At 38.2% G+C, this 21,269-nt stretch overlaps 3 protein-coding genes across 6 annotated transcripts; all 3 read left to right on the top strand.

The window, feature by feature from the left end:
- Positions 1–2,495: 2,495 nt before the first annotated feature.
- On the top strand, positions 2,496–5,371 carry LOC110161369 (zinc finger protein 771-like). Its single transcript, XM_020926103.2, has 3 exons — positions 2,496–2,833; positions 2,919–3,018; positions 3,675–5,371. The coding sequence occupies exons 1-3, from the start codon at positions 2,569–2,571 to the stop codon at positions 4,399–4,401; spliced, it is 1,092 nt and encodes a 363-aa protein (XP_020781762.2). The 5' UTR covers positions 2,496–2,568; the 3' UTR covers positions 4,402–5,371.
- Positions 5,372–6,858: 1,487 nt separating this feature from the next.
- On the top strand, positions 6,859–13,579 carry LOC110161373 (uncharacterized). Of its 4 annotated transcripts, XM_055164727.1 has the most exons (6): positions 6,859–7,235; positions 7,321–7,420; positions 9,163–9,217; positions 9,716–9,804; positions 9,944–10,164; positions 11,875–12,013. In XM_055164727.1, exons 1-5 carry the CDS (start codon positions 6,974–6,976, stop codon positions 10,140–10,142), a joined length of 705 nt encoding a protein of 234 aa, XP_055020702.1. In that variant the 5' UTR covers positions 6,859–6,973; the 3' UTR covers positions 10,143–10,164; positions 11,875–12,013. The 4 variants fall into 4 exon arrangements, with proteins under 4 accessions (XP_055020702.1, XP_020781767.1, XP_055020697.1 ...); XM_020926108.2 differs by lacking the exon at positions 9,944–10,164 and having other exon boundaries at positions 11,875–13,579; XM_055164722.1 differs by lacking the exon at positions 11,875–12,013 and having other exon boundaries at positions 9,944–11,852.
- A 1,615-nt stretch (positions 13,580–15,194) lies between these two features.
- On the top strand, positions 15,195–18,205 carry LOC110161368 (zinc finger protein 892-like). Its single transcript, XM_020926102.2, has 3 exons — positions 15,195–15,518; positions 15,604–15,703; positions 16,668–18,205. The coding sequence occupies exons 1-3, from the start codon at positions 15,263–15,265 to the stop codon at positions 17,392–17,394; spliced, it is 1,083 nt and encodes a 360-aa protein (XP_020781761.2). The 5' UTR covers positions 15,195–15,262; the 3' UTR covers positions 17,395–18,205.
- The last annotated feature ends 3,064 nt before the right edge of the window (positions 18,206–21,269 follow it).

Raw genomic sequence — 21,269 nt, forward strand, 5'->3', positions numbered from 1 at the left:
TGTTATTGTACTATTATAATTCATTATACAATGACCCAGAAAAACAGGGACTGGATTACAGATGAGGGATACAGAGATAGATTCAGTTCATGTACAAGATATTTTATTTCTTACTTCTAATCAATTAACTAAATAGGGCAAGGACTTATTGATAGGGATATACTGACTCACGACTCATCACCCTGATCAGACCAGCAAGACTCCTGTAAGGGGAGTGAGATGAATCCGGGGGATCCTTGTCACAATTGGATAAGATTGTGCAACGTGCCAAGAGGCCTGACTGCACCAACGAAGAGGCACCAAGTCTAAACCACGGTCGCTTCCCACTATAGTTTATAGTATAAAAATCATTGTATAGGCGTAAATATTCAGTCTTTGCATGGGAATGTCAGCACAGACGCCTTGTACAAGTATGACTTTGGAATAAGTAAATTATCTGGACTTTATTTCTGTTCCAAGTGTAATTTTTGTAGTGTAAGCAGAAACTAACAAACACACGAGTAAAATGGTTATTTTCCTCAACACTACCTTCACTCTTCCCAGTTCTGACTCCCAACTTGTCCTGCCTAGTACCTCACAAAATTGCCTGTCCACCTTATCACCCATTTCAACCTCCGATTTCACCAAATACCTCATGTGCACTAGATCCCATCCCCCCTCCACTGATCAAAACATGTCTCCCCTGCCTCAGCCCACTCATCCTTGACATTATAAACTCATCACTTACACCTCTGGAACTGTTCCCCCCGCCTTCAAGCTTGCTGCAGTCACCACCATACTCTGTCTGGATCATGACGACCCAAACAACTCTCAAACCTCCCGTTCCTATCCAAAACCCTTGAACATTCCATATCCACCCAGCTTCAAGATTACTCCACTCTTCACTCCAATCAGTGGTATGAAGCCTTCCAGTCTGGTTTCCGCACCCACCATAGCACAGAAACAGTCCTCATCAAAGTTACAAATGACCTCCTCCTTATTATTAAGTCACAAGTGAATATGATTTTTGGAGCTGTTATCTTGGCATGTCTGTCGGTAAAAGATGAAGATGGGTAGTATTCAGTTACATTTGCTTGAGTACTTTTCTTGCAGCATACTTTTACTCCTACTTGAGTAATATTTTTTTATTAAAGTGACACTCATTCTTCTTAACTCTACAAGCAACAAAAGCTATCTGTTGACAATATGAAATGCTTTGACCATTTGTGTTACTTACAATGACTTTAAATTATAAATCAGATTGTAGGTCCCGATAGTTATAATATTATTTTGAAGCAACGTTACTCAGTATTTTCTGGCCACTCTAACCCACTTCTGCTAAAAGATCAAGCCAGGTTCAAGAAATAACCATTCTGTAACTATGGTTTGAGAGGCATACACATTGGATTATAACTTTATAAAACTAAAACAGAAACAAATAAGATATATGTGACATAAAATTTCACCTGGATAGACTCCTCCATGTTCAGTGAGTTCTTTTCTTCAGGGTCGTAGCCTGTTTGAAAAATCCAACTCCATCTGCAAGATGAAATACACAACATGTTCTAATGACATAACACTTGCCTGTTCAATAAATAGGCATATAACTTTGATGGATTATCTAAATCAGGGGTGGGCAATTATTTTTTCCATGGTGCCACATGAGAAACAAAATCTTGTGGAGGGTCAGGCCAAAATGCTCAACTCAATTCTGCCTAATATTAATTGCATTTCTTAAAAAAATAAAATTAAAATTAAAAAAAAGTAAATAGCATTGTTTTTAACGAGCTGGTCAGACTGGAAAGAGTTTATGGTATGACTAAGCAATGAAAAAGTGAGACTGCCTAAATGTCTTTAAAAAATACATCTTATAATAAAAGCAAATCAAAGCAATGCAGCTTTAGTTCATGCATGAGGTAAAAATGTAAAATCTGTTTATTTTGTAATTCCAGATGATCTTAACCGGGCCGGTCACAGTCGATCAACGGGCCGTGTGGGGCCAGGGAGCTGTACAATGTCCAGGTCTGACCTACCTAATCATTTTAGTATCAAAAGTTGTGACATTAAAAGTGCTCAATGAAACTTTTCTTTTGGGGAGTCCTCTGTGGATAAGTTACGGCTTTACCTGTAATGTTTCACAGTATGGCATTAACCTTAGCAATTTTCAATTATAAACTCAATTTTCAAATAAAACATTTTAAACATAACTTACATTTATAACATGCATTCTTACTGTGCCTTTCTGTGCCTTTCTGTGCCTCTGCCAACTCTGCTTTTCCACAGATCTGACCTGGAACTTGGCCCGGGACTGGAGTAGAGCATAATTAAAGCCTGTTTCTAAAGCCTGACAGTTTTACTCCTTTTTTTTTTTTTTTTAATTGTCAGTAAAAAGGTGATTTACATATAGGCCTATTATAGAGGTTCTACTCTCCTTAATATGTTCTGTCAATATTTAATACGACCTTAACTTATGATTGAGCTCAGCGTTTTTGTTTTTTGTAGCTAGCAAAGATTGGCGCATGCGCACAACATCCCCCTCGCCCGTCTCTCTGCGGTTAGCTCGAAGCTAAAGCTAAAAACAACGTGAGCATGTACAAAATGCACCGGCTCAGAGATCTGCTGAACGAGAGGCTGATTGCGGCTGCGGAGGAGATCTTTGCGCTGTTTGAAGGGACGATAGCGGAATATGAAGAGGAACTGCGCCGCTTCAAAGAGGAGAACCAGAGGAAACAGGAGGCCCTGGACTCGGTTCTGAACCCGAAAGTCGTGCTGCACAGAGCGGCACCAGCACAGTCCGTGTCCAGACTGCCACTATTACCCCACTCATATGAGATTACACCCTCATCTACCGCCAGTACTGCCTTTACTCCTTTATGATGATGTTTGTCATATGAATTGCTTCATTTCTGCATTTCTTATTTGTCCATTCTGTCCTACAGGCGTTCAGATTCCCTCAGTGAAAACTCTGACTGTCCCTGATGAGATTAAAGAGGAGCCAGAGGAACAGACCGTCAAACAGGAGGAAGAACAGCTACAAGTGTGAGTGTCAACTATTGGAACACACCTAACTAAATAATATTAAACCGTGATAAGCAGATTTCATACAGATTAGAGCCCACAGAGACACTTGGACACTTGAGATGGGGATGAACAATTTGGGGAAAATATCTAATTGAGATTTTTTCTGACAAGTATTGCGACTGTGATTAGATTTACAATTTATATTTTGATAATAGGATTCTGTTCAGAGTTCACTAATACAAGAATCTCATTTCCAAACATGTTTACACAGATTTAAACTATGGGGTTAGCAGTAGTTTATGCAGAATAAGAAAGTATATTTTGTTGTTTGTGAAGAAAATGATGGTACTTGGAAAATTGCAGCCTTTGTGATTTTGCTAATTGTCTTCATTCAATTCAACTCATTTAGGGCGACGTCAGCTCAGTTTTCTAATGCGGAAGTAGCAGACTTCTTTCTATTAAGAAGTCACATTAGATCCATATTTGGACATTTAAAATGTCCAAATTATAACAAATTGTTCCACAGGTGTCAAAGATTATGACACAGAAATAATGTAGACACAAGCACGATGTCTTCTTTAAGCATTGCAGAAAACATTACTAAATGTGTTGCTTAAGATTGCTTTAATATATGAATATTTTATAATCAAATAAAGTTGTGATTTATTTTTCAGGCTTGTCCCAGAGTTCAGTGGAGTCCATGTGAAGACAGAAGTGTCCTCACCGTTTGAACAAAGACAAAGTGAACCCAGAGAGGACACACTGGGAGAGGACATTAGGACTGAGGGAGACACAGAGCTCTTTGACAATGATGAAGCCTGGAGAGCTCCATTCAGCTGTTCAGAGGCTAATGGAGACCACTACAACCAAGTCCAGGTCAGAGCCACTACAGAAAACTCCAGTCTATTCCCCATATACAAGTCTGCCCCAGAGACCAGTGACGACAATGGAGACATGTCAGGAACAGCCGAAGGAGCAGAGAGGAAGAAACACCAATGCTCTATTTGTCTAAAGAGATTTGCGAGAAACCGAAATTTAAAAATCCACTTTAGACTTCACTCGGGGGAAAGACCACACAGCTGTTCCTTCTGTAGTAAAACTTTTGCCCAAATTGCAGCACTGAAGTACCACTTAGTAACACATACAGGAGAAGTACCGCTCAGTTGTCCGGTCTGTGACAAAGGATTTCGGATAAGCTCTCATCTTAAAGCCCACATGACCACGCACACAGGTGAAAAACCTTACAGCTGTTCCTTCTGTCTGAAGTCTTTTTCACAGAAGAGTCATCTGACAATACACAGGAAAATACACACAGGGGAGAAACCATTCAGCTGTTCGCTCTGTGACAGGACCTTTCTTCGGTCGGAGGGTCTGCGGTCACACATGGCAACGCACCGGTAAAAAAACAGCAGGGATAAAGCAACAAGCGCCGTTCTCTGATGACATCATTGAATTATTCTTAAAGAGGGGGTATTTTGTGAAATCATTTTTCTGTGTTACCATGTTATAACATTGTTCCCTCATCAAAAGCATGTCTAAAGATGTTTTAGATGTCATCCATGCATGTTTCAAGAATTGAATGATCTTTCCCGGGCTCTATTCAAACCCTCCTTACGGTTCGCTGTAAGATTCTGTCCAATATTCCACCCCCAAGCCTACATCGCCCACACATGACAACTGTCCATAAATCAACTAAAACATAATACAAAACTCTACACAACAACTTGACAAACCTGATAAGATGTGCAGTAGTTTCATTAGTGGGATGAACGCTGATTGTGTTGTGATAGTGCTCTGAAGCGGGGTGACTTAGCGTGGAGAGCACACTATTTTCAACAAGTAAGATTTTCAAAACAATAAAAGGTAACATGGTCATCTAAATACAGTATGTGTTAGCAGATAATACCCCAGAGAAGTAAAAATAGCCCCTCTTTCAGCTTCAGAACATGTTTGTAGAGATGTAAACTCCAGGATTAGCGGTGTGTGCACATATACATAACATGACTCTACAACGATAAAGACACAAAACATTCTGACCTTAAGACAGACGCAACTGAGCACTGTCATTAAAGTGGTGTAATTATAACTTCTGTATTCTGTATCTATATTTGTTGTAGTAGCAGCATGTGTGATAGACTATTTAATGTGACATTATCACTATGGCCTTAAAAGAGAAGCTCTTTTTCCCTTGAACATATTTAAATGCTGTCAGAATGAACATTAGGTCATAGTTTGGCTGAAAATGAACTCTTATGTGAATTGTCTGTTCATTGTTTATTTTCAACTTTTCTAATCAATATTAGGTTGGTGGAGCCTGTTTTCCATTCAAAACTGTACAGTTCCATCAATAAAGAAAGTGTTCAAAAATGGACGATGCTTGTTTTGAGTTTACAGTTTCTAAGTGGGTCTATTTGTTGTATTGAACCATGGTTCTGAACTTTTGGTTCTAGGTTTTTAATCTTAAATATTTGGGTACTACATAGATGGAACAGGTTGAAATGAGTGGGAGACCTGTTACAACTACTGCTATTTGTTTTTATTTTTCATAAAATTTTCACACACATCTTGTTTTATGTGTAAAATGTGTATACCACATTTCTCTACATTTAAACTATTGACTAACATGGCATTGTTTTACATGACATTGTACTGTACTACAATGTACTTCATTTTAATAAGTGTGATATATTATTGAACCCAAGTCGAGTTGTGGACTTACCAGGCTCTCTATACCCAGCAGAAGTGTCAACAAATGCTTTTCAAACTGTAGACAACCTTCTATAACCAAAAAAAGAACACTCAGACATATGTTTAATACAGTGTGGGTTTTATGCTAATGGACTTTTGGTAATTACAAACCTTAAATTGTCAACTACAGTAAGTCTGGAAGAAAAGACGGCATCTCTTCTGCCTTCCTCCTGAAACAAAAACAAAATGAAGCTACAAATTGTGTAAAGCCAAAAGTCACCCTGACTTTGAAGTATATCTTCACTCTATGAGATCTACCACCACAAGCAAATAGCAAATTATAATCTAGCACATACACAGGGGAAAGAAATATAAAAAAGAAAGGGATCAAGGACCTTAAAATGAAATCTGACTAGAACTGTGATAGAAATGTACATTGTGGAAAGATTTCCCTCAATCTGTCTTTGTGTAAATGAATGTGATTTCTACCTGAGACCAGAGCAGTCATTAACATGTGTAAAGGTTCATCGGACACAACTGTCTCCTCCTTCAGGAAGACCTTTTGCTGTCTTACCTGTCCTCAACTGTATGTTCATTTTGCACCAGCCTCTGAAACCAAAGTCACTCTGCTTTGATATGTATGTAACGTGTGTTTCTGTATAAATACTCAGAACTCAGATGCTCTGGGGCAGATGCTTGGGGAGAGACTCAAATGGAGTAGGGACATACTTCTGGCCAGGGCAGGACTAGGCCCTGTCCATATCTGCTGTAACAAGAATAAACCTAGGTCTATATTCCAAAAACTCATCAGACTTCGTAAATGGATTAATTATTTATCATCAAGAGATACATATTTTTTTCCACAACAGAAGTATTGCAGCAGCACCCAAGGAATAGTTTCTACGATTTATTTAAGTTTGTTAGGGATATTAATTTGATGAACAGGATTTGATTCATTATTTTTGCTTTAGTTATTATTTGATCACTGTTTTTATTCTATTTTATTTTGTATTGTATCACATCATATCATGTCATATAGTACATTACTGTAGATTAGTAAATCACATTTCAGTTCGCCCTCCTCATCAGTTGGTGGCGACATTGCACCGCACTGAGGAAGTGAACATTTTTTGGGAGTCCCGTGAGCCAATGAGCACAGTCCACTGAAAACAATACTGTGGTGCCATCTTGGATTCATCTTCATGTTTGATTATATTTCTATGAGAATCCTCCTCTCCCGTCTCTCTGCGTTTAGCTCGAAGCTTTAGCTCAAACCAGCGTGAGCATGTCTAAAATGCACCGGCTCAGAGACCTGCTGAACGAGCTGCTGATTGCGGCTGCGGAGGAGATCTTTGCGCTGTTTGAAGGGACGATAGCGGAATATGAAGAGGAACTGCGCCGCTCCAAAGAGGAGAACCAGAGGAAACAGGAGATTTTGGACTCGGTTCTGAGTCCGAGAGTCGTGCTGCACAGAGCGACATCAGCACAGTCCGTGTCCAGTCTGCCTGATTTTATCTCATATGAGATTACACCCTCATCTACCTCGAGTACTGCCTTTACTCGTCTATACTAACGTTTGTCAAATGAATTGCTTCATTTCTGCATTTCTGATTTGTCCATTCTGTACTACAGGCGTTGAAATTCCCTCAGTGAAAGTTCTGACTGTCCCTGATGAGATTAAAGAGGAGCCAGAGGAACTGATCGTCAAACAGGAGGAAGAGCAGCTGCAAGTGTGAGTGTCAACTACTGGAACACACCTAACTAAATATAATATTGCATTGTGAACAGTGCAGGAGTGTAGATGACACGTGTAGATGGGGCTGAAAAACATGGAGAAAATATTTAATTTGGCAAGAATTGTGATTAGATTTACAATCTATAATTTAATAATAGGACTCTGTACAGAGTTCACATTTAGTTCACTAAAACAAGAATCACATTTCCGAACATGTATGCAGGTCAATGACATGACGCCTAAATTTTCTGTCCAATACATGCATCATGGAATTTCAGACTTCCAGTCACTGCACAATGCACACGGGGAAGGATTTTCTGAAAAAGTGAGCATCAAACCTCCATGTTTGTTTTCCCAGTGGGATGTGCCTATTGACAAAGTCGATCTTTTCAAGTCTTTTGAACCATATCACTTTTGTTTCTGGTTCTGATATTGTCATATTTTAGTTTTGGGATTTGGACATGGTAATTGTGTGGTTGTTGGATCCTAACGGCTCGGGAAATGGGCTTCGGAAGTTTGCGAACTCCATAAATGCAAAAGGGAATCAGATCTGTGTTAATCTATGTGAAACCTCCATTCAAACTGTTTCTCTTCCCAACAGAATTGAAAAAATAGTGAAAGGTGAAGGCGATGGGCAGAATTGATCCACAGGAAGGACGAGAAGGAAACCTTTGACTGCCTAAGAAATCATCCCGAGTTTGCAATGAACATTTTGTATATGGAGCGACAACAAAACAAAATCCTGTTTGTTAAGCGAGAGGTGCAGAAGACAAACAGACTGAGCTGCACTTTCTTGTTCTTGTGGTTTTACAACAACATCATGTCTTGGTCACTTTGTAGTAGAAGGTGTTTCTTGGTGAACAGTTGGTGACTTTCACTTTGGCATTGACTTTTTAAATTCATAACCGAGGTTGAGCGCTCTACATACAAAATGCAAACTCTGGATGATTTAGGCAGTCAAAGGTTTCCTTTTTTGGTCCTTCCTGACTTTACCTTTCACTATTTTTCAATTCCGCTGGGACGGGAAACAGTCTGAACAGAGGTTTCACATAGATTCACACAGATCTGATTCCCTTTTGCATTTATGGAGTTCGCAAACAAATTTCTTGAGCCGTTTTCCACTGTTAGGATCCAACAATTACGCAATTAACAACGTCCGAATCCCAAAACTAAAATATGACAATATTAGAACCAGAAACAAAAGTGATATGTTCAAAAGACTTGAAAAGATCGACTTTGTCAATAAACACATCCCACTGGGAAAACAAACATGATGGTTTGATGCTCATTTTTTCTGAAAAAAAAATGAGCGGAAGTCCAAAATTCATGATGCATCTATTGCAATTTCTTCGGTTAAAAAGGTTGAAATTTCATAATAATTCACCACATATCTGTAGTACCTCTGACCTCCATGGAACCAAATAATTTTTTAAGAAATCATTAGTTATTATGCATGTTTTTTGTACTTAAGTGTTAAAATGTCATGTGGTGCAACCGTCCGCCCTTAACTGCTGATTTTTAAACTTCTTTAAAATGACTCTAAATCTAATCAAATTTATTTTCTTTCTTTTTGGAAATATTTTCTGAGGTGTTTTGTAGTCTCACATGAAATTTCCGCTTTCTTGAATAGGTATTTCCCCCATAATATACAAACAAATATTGTCCGAGCGTGTTTCAATTATCATGTGGTGCGACTATCAAGAAATAACTATGACTTTTATTTTGAATTCGACTGAAAGAGCGGAAGTTGCATCATTGACCAGTTGGCAAAGGACACATGGAATCAGCAAGCAGGTTTGTAACCCTCTTTCATTCATTTTAAGAAGTCATGTTTTTAAGTACTGGGATGCAGTTGCCACATTTGGATGTCATGTGAATGAAATCAGTAACAATAATGAAGTTTGATTTACACATGTATATTTTGATAATGTAGTTGAAGGTGACCCTTTGTGAGAAACAAGTTAGTTTTGTACAGTACCTACTGCTTTGCCTGTAAATTTTGACTGAATCTAAATAAAAAAACGTCATTTGTTGCATCCAATATCATGTGGTGCGACCATTGTAGGATACTTTCCATTACTCATATACATTGCAGAGTTAATTTTTTTTTTGCTTTTGAAGTTATTTTCAATTAATAATGATTTATTTTAAGACTTTGCCTTTTTTTTTCTTTTTTAGTATTTCAGGAACAATGAGTTGTAATTCATATTTATACAGTATAATGAGAAAATATATAAACATATGTGACTATATGTATATATTTTTAACTATATTTAAATCTATTTTTCTCAGATGCCACTGTCAAAGACTGCCCGCTACAGGGAGCGTGTCAATTCTGACCCTGCAGCAAGAGCAAAGTACCTTGCCAGGAGAAGAGAAAGGTTTGTTCTGAAACGTGGAAAAGGAAATATTTTCAATAGTAATACGTACTATCTCTGTTCAGAGTAGGACATGCATTTCATCAGCACTATACACAAGAGACTATGCCATAGATTTATAATACAGTACTAACTGTTTCAGCTACCAGAGAAAAAAGCAACAAGGAAAGAGTCCTTATGTTAAATCAAGTGAGCTGCAAGAAGAAGAGAAAAAGAAGCAGAGAGAGAAATGGAAGGCTGCATCCAAGGCTTACAGGAACAGAAAAAAGATGGCAAACCTGGTATTAAACCTCACCCGGCCATCTATGGACACTATTTCACCAGCTCTCCTTAGGCCATGAATTCACAAGTGAAGTTCACAAGGTTACTGTCATTTTTAAAAATAAGAATGTTGTGTAAAGGAAAAGTGGAAATAAAATCTGTTTATAAATGTTTTTTTAAAAGACATCCGTCAAAGTTAACTTAAGCTGTTTGTGAGTTAAAAAAATTATGATAGACATGTCATGAAAATGAAAGCACTGTTAATGAGAAAAGTAGAAATGCAATGGAAAAAAATGAAAGTTTGTCTTCACTTGCCTTCACTTGTTTAACTGAAATTATTATTATTTTTATTAAATCTGTTTACGAATATCAACAAAGGCCACAAATGTGAAGTTCATAAGTGTTATGGTTGTTAAAGTGACTGCAAGTGACAATGAAAATTAAATGTGAGGAAAAAATGACAATGTTGTAGAAATGAAACGGGGAAAAAAATGATAATTTTCATCTTCACTGGGTATTAAACTGTAATAAATTTGTATGTAATTATACATTTTTCATGCAGTTTATTTGTTACTAATTTATTGTTATTTGTTTGACCAATATGAGGTTTTCCCGTCATTTGGTGTGATCATGCGTTATATGGTGTGACCAATAATAGCAGTAATTTTCTTAAAACAAAAATATGGTATTTCAATTCTATGGCTGAAATTTTAATAATACTCGGGTGAATGGTATTCTTTAGGGATTTTTTTTTATTTTATGCAATTAACAGCAAAAAGTACTATGTTAATTAAACGCACGCAGGTGACTCATTGAACGTCAAAAGAAAATATCAATATGCATTAAAAATCAAAAGAAATGCCAACAGTTTGTTTCTATACACTTCATATTACTCACAATTTAGACTAAAATCCCAAGCATTTTAGAAAATAAAACAATGTTAAGGTTGTTCTTGGTCGCACCACATGATTTTTTAAGGACGTAGCTAAGTAATGTACATAAAAAAAAAAAATTATAAATGCTTCATATTAATGTAAAAACACAGATTTATGCATACATGACATTTGAAAAAGTTCAATAGAAACTAATATTTTTTTATATTTAAAAATGTACCTGTTGAAAATACTTGCAGATTTAAATGATGGGGTTAGCAGTAGTTTATCCAGAATAAGAAAGTATATTTTGTTGCTTGTGAAGGAAATTATGGTACTTGGAGAACTGCAGCCTTTGTGATTTTGCTACTTGCGTTCATTCAATTTGCAACTTCGATTAGATTAACAGTGCAGCGCTAATTTAAAGCAGACCTATTGTGCAAAATCGACTAATTTTCAAAACCCCATTTTATCAACTCCTGCCACTGACATGAGTCCACTGCTCTACACACACTCACACCCCAATTTAATATTCTTAGTGATACAAATAGGATTCGTCAGCATTACGCAGTCATTGTGGTAAAAATGGAAAAAAAAAATCTGCAGCTCACTAGTGTGATGTGCAGCATCCATCAGAGGTGCTGATAGCTGCGCTGCTCCTTGTGATGACGTTTAGGGCGATGTCAGCTCAGTTTTCTAATACAGAAGTCAGCTAACTTGTTTGTTTTAAGAAGCTGTTTTAGATCCATATTTGGACATTTAAAATGTCCAAATTATAACAAATTGTTCCACAGGTGTCAAAGATTATGACACAAATAATGTAGACACAAGCACGATGTCTTCTTTAAGAATCGCAGAAGACATTACTAAATGTGTTGCTTAATATTGCTTTAGTATGTGTAAATTTTATAATAAAATAAAGTTATGATTTATTTTTCAGCTTTGTCCCAGACTACAGTGGTGTCGATGTGAAGCCAGAAGAGTCCTCACCATTTGCATTCATACAGCCAGGCAATCGCGGAGGGAAGATTTTGGTACATGAAGGCCACAGATATCAGAAAAATAAAGTCAAACCGGACAAAATCTACTGGCGTTGTTGGCGAAAGGTTTGCAATGCTTATGTGAAAACAAACGCATTTGACCTCGAGGAGCAAAACCCAGAGATCCGGATTCTAGGCCAACCAGTGCCAAATCACAATCATCCAGATGACACGGATGTCATTAGGTCCAGTGCCGTAAAACAAAAGATGGTAGAGAAGCTTGTGGCTGACCCTTCAAAATCCCTTAAAAGAGTATATAATGAAGTCGTCGCTGATACAGATCCTGACCAGATACCTGAATTTAGCAATGTTCGTTCCAGACTGAACAGAAAACGAGCATCACTTTTTCCTCTGATTCCTAATAATGTGGACGATTTTATCATTGAAAATGAATGAGTGGAAACATGGTGTGGATCGAGATTTCTGTCTCATTAGGACAATGGATGGGGAGTATTTTTTATTTATTTTTTTTTTGTAGTGATGAAAATTTTTCTAAGCTCAGGAGGTGTCAAGATGTTTACATTGTTGGCACATTCAAAAGTTTCCCGAGACCATGGCAAGTACAAGTGGTGCCACTTGTAATGTGCTTGATGACTGGCAAAATAGTATCCCAGTACAGGCAAATCATGGAGCATGTGAAGCGCGAGGTGTGGGACGTTACTGCGCACCAATGGAGACCACAGCACATAGTGACATTCAAGCCATTCAAACAGAACTGCCGGGCTGTTTCTAAGTGGGTCTATTTGTTGTATTGAACCATGGTTATGAACTTTTTTCTTCTAGGTTTCAATCTGAAATATCTTATCTTATGTTAATATAGAGTAGGAGACCTGTTACAACTACTGCTGTTTGGTTTTATTTTTCATAAAATTTTCTCACACAGATCTTGTTTCATGTGTAAAGTGTGCATGCCACATTTCTCTACATTTAAACTATTGACTAACATGGCATTGTTTTACATGACATTGTACTGTACTACAATGTACTTCATTTTAATAAGTGTGATATATTATTGAACCCAAGTCGAGTTGTGGACTTACCAGGCTCTCTCTACTCAGCAGAAGTGTCAACAAATGCTTTTCAAACTGTAGACAACCTTCTATAACCAAAAAAAGAACACTCAGACATATGTTTAATACAGTGTGGGTTTTATGCTAATGGACTTTTGGTAATTACAAACCTTAAACTGTCAGCTACAGTAAGTCTGGAAGAAAAGACGGCATCTCTTCTGCCTTCCTCCTGAAACAAAAACAAAATGAAGTTACAAATTGTGTAAAGCCAAAAGTTACCCAAGTCTACCTTCATTCAATGAGGTCTATCACAACAACACATTTTGAAGAACGATCCACTGCTACAGGAAACACAATAATTTCATAATAATACTGGAACTGCTTTATGCCTCTGACTTGTGCTGTCATGATACTAACATTTCAAAATCGATTTGGATACTAAGGAATAGACTCGACAGGGGCGTTGACTTGGGCGGGTAAAGGATACTGTTTCCCCAGGGCAAAGTGCAAGGAGGGGCCCCTCACAAAGTCTTTGAATATACATTGTTCATTAGACAACGAGTGTGGGCCCACCAAGATGATTTGTACCTAGAGCCCAGATACCTGCTCACATGACTATCTAGTTTAATAAATAAAAAGACAGATAACAGAATGAAACACAATGAGTAGCCCAAAAGAAGTTATTTATTCAACCCTCTAGAGAAGTTGTAGCTTTGTCCGGAATGTTCCACAGTATGGCATTAAACTTGGCAATTATAAAAATCCATCTCTTTAAAAAAAAAATTGGTATGTTATAAATATAGGCTAACAAATATAACAGAGCACTGGGAATTCCAGGTGCCACAGTGGAGCGCCCGTCACTAACACTGTTGCTGTGTCTGTAGGAAAGGCACCTCACCTACATTGCCTTGTATGAAAGAGCTAAATACATCTGATGCATTATTATTTTATTATTAACATGCATCTGTACTCAGTGTTGGGAAGGTGACTTTTAAAATGTATTCCCCTACAGATTACAGATTACATACACCAAAATGTAGTTTGTAATGTAATCCATTAAATTACTTAAAGTGAGTAACATAATCTGAATACTTTGGATTACTTGATTTGCTGTAGAGAAGCAAAGACTCGGATTTCTTCACATAATAAGTTTTGTCTGCTAAAAGAAAATGAAAAGCCCAGACTTTACTGAACCAAATACAAAAATATTATTGATAGAAGAGGAGGAGACACGTCCACAAGCATGGTTTAGTCCTGGTTTAGTCCTGGTTTAGTCCTGGTTTAGTCCTGGTTTAGACCTGGTTTAGTCCTGGTTTAGACCTGGTTTAGTGGTTTAGTCCTGGTTTAGTCCTGGTTTAGACCTGGTTTAGTCCTGGTTTAGACCTGGTTTAGTCCTGGTTTAGTCCTGGTTTAGACCTGGTTTAGACCTGTTTAGTCCTGTTTTAGACCTGGTTTAGTCCTGGTTTAGTCCTGGTTTAGACCTGGTTTAGTCCTGGTTTAGACCTGGTTTAGTCCTGGTTTAGTCCTGGTTTAGACCTGGTTTAGTCCTGGTTTAGACCTAATTTAGACCGAGTTTAGATCTAGTTTAGACCTGGTTTTAGTCCTGGTTTAGTCCTGGTTTAGACCTGGGTTAAGTCCTGGTTTAGTCCTGGTTTAGTCCTGGTTTAGACTGGTTTAGTCCTGGTTTAGACCAGGTTTAGTAAAATGTTCCACGCTAAGGCATTAAACTTAGTTGTCTTCATGGAGATGTAGGTTAGATTTCGGCAATGAGTGGAATTACCGAGAAAAAAAAAGAAAAGAAAAAAAAAAAAAAAGGGATATAGCCCAAAATGTGAAAACAGGAAAATATCGCCGTGTAATCCATTTAATTCAACAAAGTAACTGTAATCCAATTACCACTCACTGAAACAGTAACTGTAACTGAATACAGTCACTCATAATTTGTACTCTGATTATGTAACTCTGGTACATGTAATCTGTTACTCCCCAACACTGACTGTACTGCGAGCCGTGTAGCCTTTCCACAGACCTGACCTGGAACCCCCATTAAAGCCGTTTTGTCAGTAAAAAGGTGATTTATTTAAAGGCTACATTACTGTCTTCTTTATATCAGACACAGACACAAAGCCATCACTATAAGTTACAAATAATTAAAAGTATTTTGTTTAGTTACAGCGGTTTTGGTTGTCTTTTTAGCGCATGCGCACAACATCCCCCTCGCCCGTCTCTCTGCGGTTAGCTCGAGGCTAAAGCTAAAAACAACGTGAGCGTGTTGAAAATGCACCGGCTCAGAGATCTGCTGAACGAGAGGCTGATTGCGGCTGCGGAGGAGATCTTTGCGCTGTTTGAAGGGACGATAGCGGAATATGAAGAGGAACTGCGCCGCTCCAAAGAGGAGAACCAGAGGAAACAGGAGGCCCTGGACTCGGTTCTGAACCCGAGAGTCGTGCTGCACAGAGCGGCACCAGCACAGTCCGTGTCCAGACTGCCACTATTACCCCACTCATATGAGATTACACCCTCATCTACCGCCAGTACTGCCTTTACTCCTTTATGATGATGTTTGTCATATGAATTGCTTCATTTCTGCATTTCTTATTTGTCCATTCTGTCCTACAGGCGTTCAGATTCCCTCAGTGAAAACTCTGACTGTCCCTGATGAGATTAAAGAGGAGCCAGAGGAACAGACCGTCAAACAGGAGGAAGAACAGCTACAAGTGTGAGTGTCAACTATTGGAACACACCTAACTAAATAATACTCACAAATATTGCATTGTGAACAGTGCAGGCTCTAAACTGTGAGAAGAAGTTTCATACAGATAAGAACTTGCAAAGAATTAATTGACAAAAAGACTAAAATATGAATTGACAAACTAATCCATGAATCACATTTCAGAACATGTTTGTACAGATGTGACTACAGGGTTAGCAGTTGTTATGCAGAATAAAACTGGACATTTTATTAGTGAAGGAAATTATGGTATTTGGAAAAAAAATTGTGATTTTGCTACTTGTGTCCATTCATTTTGGGATTTCGAAAAGATTACGATTAATTGTGCGACCCTAATTTAAGCATCACAGAAGACATTCATCAAATCCATTGTGTAATATTACTCTGATTTTTCTGTTCTGTTCTAATGTTGTTTCCCCATCACAAACAGACCTGGTGTTGTATTTTGTTTCATTCACACATGGCAAAAGGAGAAATTCAATTTGTCAACTGGACAAAAGTTTATTTTGGTCGAATATGTTCTGCAGCTCATCCAAGCTGTTTCTTCAGTTTAACCAAAATAAACTTTTATCCAGTTGATAATTTGAATTTCTCCATTTGCCTTGGATTCTACCTGGACGACTGAGGGATTTGACACACTGCATTCACATTTCTTTAACACACAAACTCTACATATTAAGAGTTTTTCTCTCAAACAGATGATAGGTGTTAATTTGAAAAGTATCGTTTCATGGCATCACAAGGTGGAACAGAGCATTTGGAGTTTTAAAAGGGTTATTCAAACATGCGTGAATGAAACAAAATACAACTCTGGGTATGTTTTTGATGAAGTCAGAGCATTTAAACATAGTTTAAAGCTCACAAGAGTCAATTCAGCATAATTTAGGACCTTTTTATAATGCTTTAACATATTTTATAATTAAATTAAGTATCACTGTGATTTATTTTTCAGGCTTGTCCCAGAGTTCAGTGGAGTCCATGTGAAGACAGAAGCGTCCCCACTGTTTGAACAAAGACAAAGTGAACCCAGAGAGGACACACTGGGAGAGGACATTAGGACTGAGGGAGACACAGAGCTCTTTGACAATGATGAAGACTGCAGAGCTCCATTCAGCTGTTCAGAGGCTGATGGAGACCACTACAACCAAGTCCAGGTCAGAGCCACTACAGAAAACTCCAGTCTATTCTCCATATACAAGTCTGCCCCAGAGACCAGTGACGACAATGGAGACATGTCAGGAACAGCCGAAGGAGCAGAGAAGAAGAAACACCAATGCTCTATTTGTCTAAAGAGATTTGCATCAAACCGAAATTTAAAAATCCACTTTAGACTTCACTCGGGGGAAAGACCACACAGCTGTTCTGTCTGTAATAAAACTTTTGCCCAAATTGCAGCACTGAAGTACCACTTAGTAACACATACAGGAGAAGTACCGCTCAGTTGTCCAGTCTGTGACAAAGGATTTCGGATGAGATCTCATCTCAAAGCCCACATGACCACGCACACAGGTGAAAAACCTTACAGCTGTTCCTTCTGTCTGAAGGCCTTCTCACAGAAATCTCAGCTGAGCGACCACCGAAAGATACACACAGGGGAGAAACCTTACAGCTGTTCGCTCTGCGGCAGGGCCTTTATTCAGGCGAAGGGTCTGCGGTCACACATGGGAACACACCGGTAAAATACAGTCAAAATACTCCGGTGAAACCAAAGCCAAAGCAATGAGCAGTGATTTTTAGGTCTATGTCAATGAATTATTTATTTATTTTTTTTCCTTTTAGCTTTGTTCATGTTATAACCATGTTATAATGTCCCTCATCAAAAGTGTGCCTTAAGAGGTTTTAGATGTCCTCCATACATGTTTTGGTAAGTTAGCGATCTCTCCCGGGCTCTGTTCAAACCCTCCTTGTGGTTAGCTGTAAGACTGTGCAAGCCTACATCACCCAATTGATGCCATGTGCAGTTGTTTGATTAGCGAGATCCATGCAGACTGTATTGTAATAGTGCTCTGAAGGGGGAGTGATGTTATTACATTGTTTTCTGTGAGCCCTTTCTTTCAGCTTCAGAACATGTTTGTAGAGATGTAAACTCCAAGATTAGCAGTGCGTGCACATATACATAACATGACTCTACAACGATAAAGACACAAAACATTCTGACCTTAAGACAGACGCAAGTAAGCACTGTCATTAAAGTGGCGTAATTATAACTTCTGTTTTATATTTAGTGTAGTAACAGCATATGTGATACACTATGTAATGTGACATTATCACTATGGCCTTAAAAGAGAAGATCTTAATTATTTATTCCCTTGAACATATTTTATTGTTGTCAGAAGGAGCATTAAGTCATAGTTTGTGAAAACAATGACTGAAAACAAATGGATATGTGAATTGTCTGTCCATGTGTATATACTGTGTATATTTTAAAGTGTTTTTAACCAATTAGGTTGGCTGTGTTTTCCATACAGTACACTTGCATCCATTGTACAGTTGCACCAATAAAGAAAGAAATGGTTAATGCCTGTTTTAATTTAACAGAAAAGAGTTTTAATTTCTAAGTGGGTCTATTTGTTATATTAAATCAATGAACTATTGATAGGTTTTTAATCTTAAGTATCAGTGTATTAAAAAGATAAAACGGTCTGAATAGGGCTAAAGAGTGGGAGACCTGTCACTCACTCGTTATAATTAGTGCTTTCTATTTTTATGTAATATATTTCATTTTCACACACAGATCTTGTTTGTAGTTGAGTTGTGGACCTACCAGTCTCTCTCTATTCAGCAGATGTGTCAGCAGATGCTCCTAAAACTGTGGACGACCTATGACCAGAAAAGAATCATATTGTGTGGGTGTTTACACTCATTCATTTTTGGTCATTACAAACCTAGAAACTGCCAACCACAGTAATTTATAATGTCTTCAAACGTCTCTCTGAAACAGCATCTCTTCTTCCTTCCTTCAGAAACAAAGGCAAGGGAAAGTTAAATCATAATTGTGCAATACCAATGTACTGCCACAGAAAATACCACATTCAGTTCTAATATTTGAACTACTTTATGCCTCCACACACACACACACCAAAATATGATTCTACTCTGATTTTTAGACCCTGCAAAAATGGCATGTAAACAGCAAAATGTGATGTTTGTTTTCAGAGGGACCGTGATCAGAAAGAAAGGAGTTGATTTGGCTTCTTATGTCATTTCAATATTTTTATAACTCCAATATTCAATCAGTTTTTGAATGTGCATGTAACCACAGCCATGACTAGACAGATGAATGAATAGATTGACCCTCTAATACAGCTCAGTACAAATGTTATTGTACTTCAAAAATAAGTAATAAGTGCAAAGAAAAAGCTTACATTTATTTAACATATAAGCACAGGTTGGTAGAGTAGCCAAAATTGATAGTAATACTTCAAAATACTCAAAAAAGAAGTAGAAAGTAGCAGTCCTATAAATTACTCAAGAGTAAAAAATATTTGAAAAAACTACTACTCAAGTAAGAATAACTTAAAGATTTGTTATTTTCAAAAGATAGACACAGAAATGGGGAAAACTAAATCATATCTGAAGGAGCGCTGCAAGAAACATAAAAAATATTCATATTCATTTATTGCTGTGAACATAAAGCTTTTGTCACTTTTTGCTATTTATGAGCTATTTCAAGTGATAAATACAAACATGTTGGTGGTAAAATAATGTCTCTTATGTTTATTTCATTGTTGTCACCTGTTGTCCTGGTTTTACACGGTTTTACAGCGCCTCTCTCCTCAAATCAAATGTAGCCACAAATTGTACTAAAGTAAGAGTAATGTTACTTCAAAAAAATATTTCTCAAGTCTAAGTAAAAAGTAGAAGTCCAAAAAATTGGTTAAGTAGCTAAGAGTAAAAATATTTGGGGAGACTACTCAAGTTGGCACTTTCTGATTTTACATCCAGTTTTTATCGTTCGATGTCCTTAGATCAGGGGTGCTCAATACGTCAATCGCCGAGGTCATGTGGGTAGATCGCCGTGTCTCGTCTCGGACTCGCGTTTGGACTCGGTCTTGTCTCTCACTCGAGGTCTGACACTCAACAAGTGTGATCATATTTCATTACGGCTGCTGCTGTTGGTAATAAACTTGTAGCGGGTGCAGGAGCGTGTGGGGCGTCTCAGTGCAGCCTGTGCGCTCATTTGAAACCCGCGGAGACTCTACGGCGCATCACAAACACACACGCTCCCTATGCACGGCTCGTCTGCGACAGCGTGTGCCCTCGTGTACCAGCGTGCATCACAGGGCAGGTTCAACTTCCTAAACATCCTACCTGTCCATCTGCCTCACGTCAGCACGCCGCCCCTCGCCTTTTCACGCTCTCGCTCCTTCCTGCGTACAGCGAACACAAGCCCCTCCCACAGTGCGGCTGATTAGAAGAGCAAGACCAAACGTGAAGCAAAAACCAGTCTAAATTTGTGTTCCAGTGTTGGCACAAAGCAGGTCTACAGCATAGAGCGGATCTACAGAACAGACCTACTGCCACATTTGGCTGAAGTTTGTCTAACAAAAGTGACAAATGCATCTGTGTTTGTCACGATGTGTGTTTGGTTTGGTAAACGTGCAGAGGCTGGTAAATATCACTGCAAAACCAGAAAAGAATGTAACTCCAGTTTGGAACTTTAAAAAACAGGTTTAAAAATCTTCCTTCACTTTTTTCACAGTTTTGTGTAAAGTGCCAGAGGAAGTTCTCTTAAAGAAGAGGTTCTCAAACTGTGGGGGAGGGTCCAAAAAAGGGGCACAGAGTGTTTCAGTGCAGTTTGTTTGGCTTTGTATTAGGTCGATCATTTTGACTTGGTCATTTTGTAAATAGCTCACATGATGAAAAAGTGTGAACACTCCTGCCTTAGATGGTCTTATTTTGACCTCAAGAGCTGTTTCTAGAGCTCCGGGAGCTGACGTCACACCGGCTCGTCACGCACTTGGTGTCGCCATTTTGGCAGTAATTGACAAATCGGCTGACTCACGCTGTACGACTCCAGCACAATACCAGATTGTTCTCCAGACTCATTTCCGAATTATTTTGCCAACAATGGCCAAAACAGAGTAACACACGAAGATCAGAGCAAGAACCAAAGTGTGAACGTGTGGCTCCAGAGTGAGTCAAAAATGGGGGTGTGTACCTCTGCACACACAGATCACTGAGAGGCCCCGGCGTTCCCTGTGTTCACGTAGCAACCAGGATTTGTTATTTTAGACTTTTAATTAACATGGAGAAAAATCCCGCACACGTCTTACTTGTAAATTGTGAGATTTATTAGGACAAACCGTGCAATGTTTCAGCACTAGGCCTTCGTCAGGCAAATACAGACAGTATATTTTCACTATATGTATCCAGATATTCTTCTTATTTTTCTATTATTGTTCTATGATTTTTGTACTATGATTAATATTTCATTAGTATTATTATTAGAATCATTATTATTACACTACATGTTGATTGTCTTTGTTCTGTGAATTTGGGGGTTTTGGTACACTATTTCTTTATGACCTGTCACCCTTGGGTGCTATTTAAG

Source organism: Boleophthalmus pectinirostris, unplaced genomic scaffold (genome assembly GCF_026225935.1).
Source record: "Boleophthalmus pectinirostris isolate CB_2022bp ecotype Guang Dong unplaced genomic scaffold, ASM2622593v1 HiC_scaffold_11, whole genome shotgun sequence".
Lineage (NCBI taxonomy): Eukaryota > Metazoa > Chordata > Actinopteri > Gobiiformes > Gobiidae > Boleophthalmus > Boleophthalmus pectinirostris.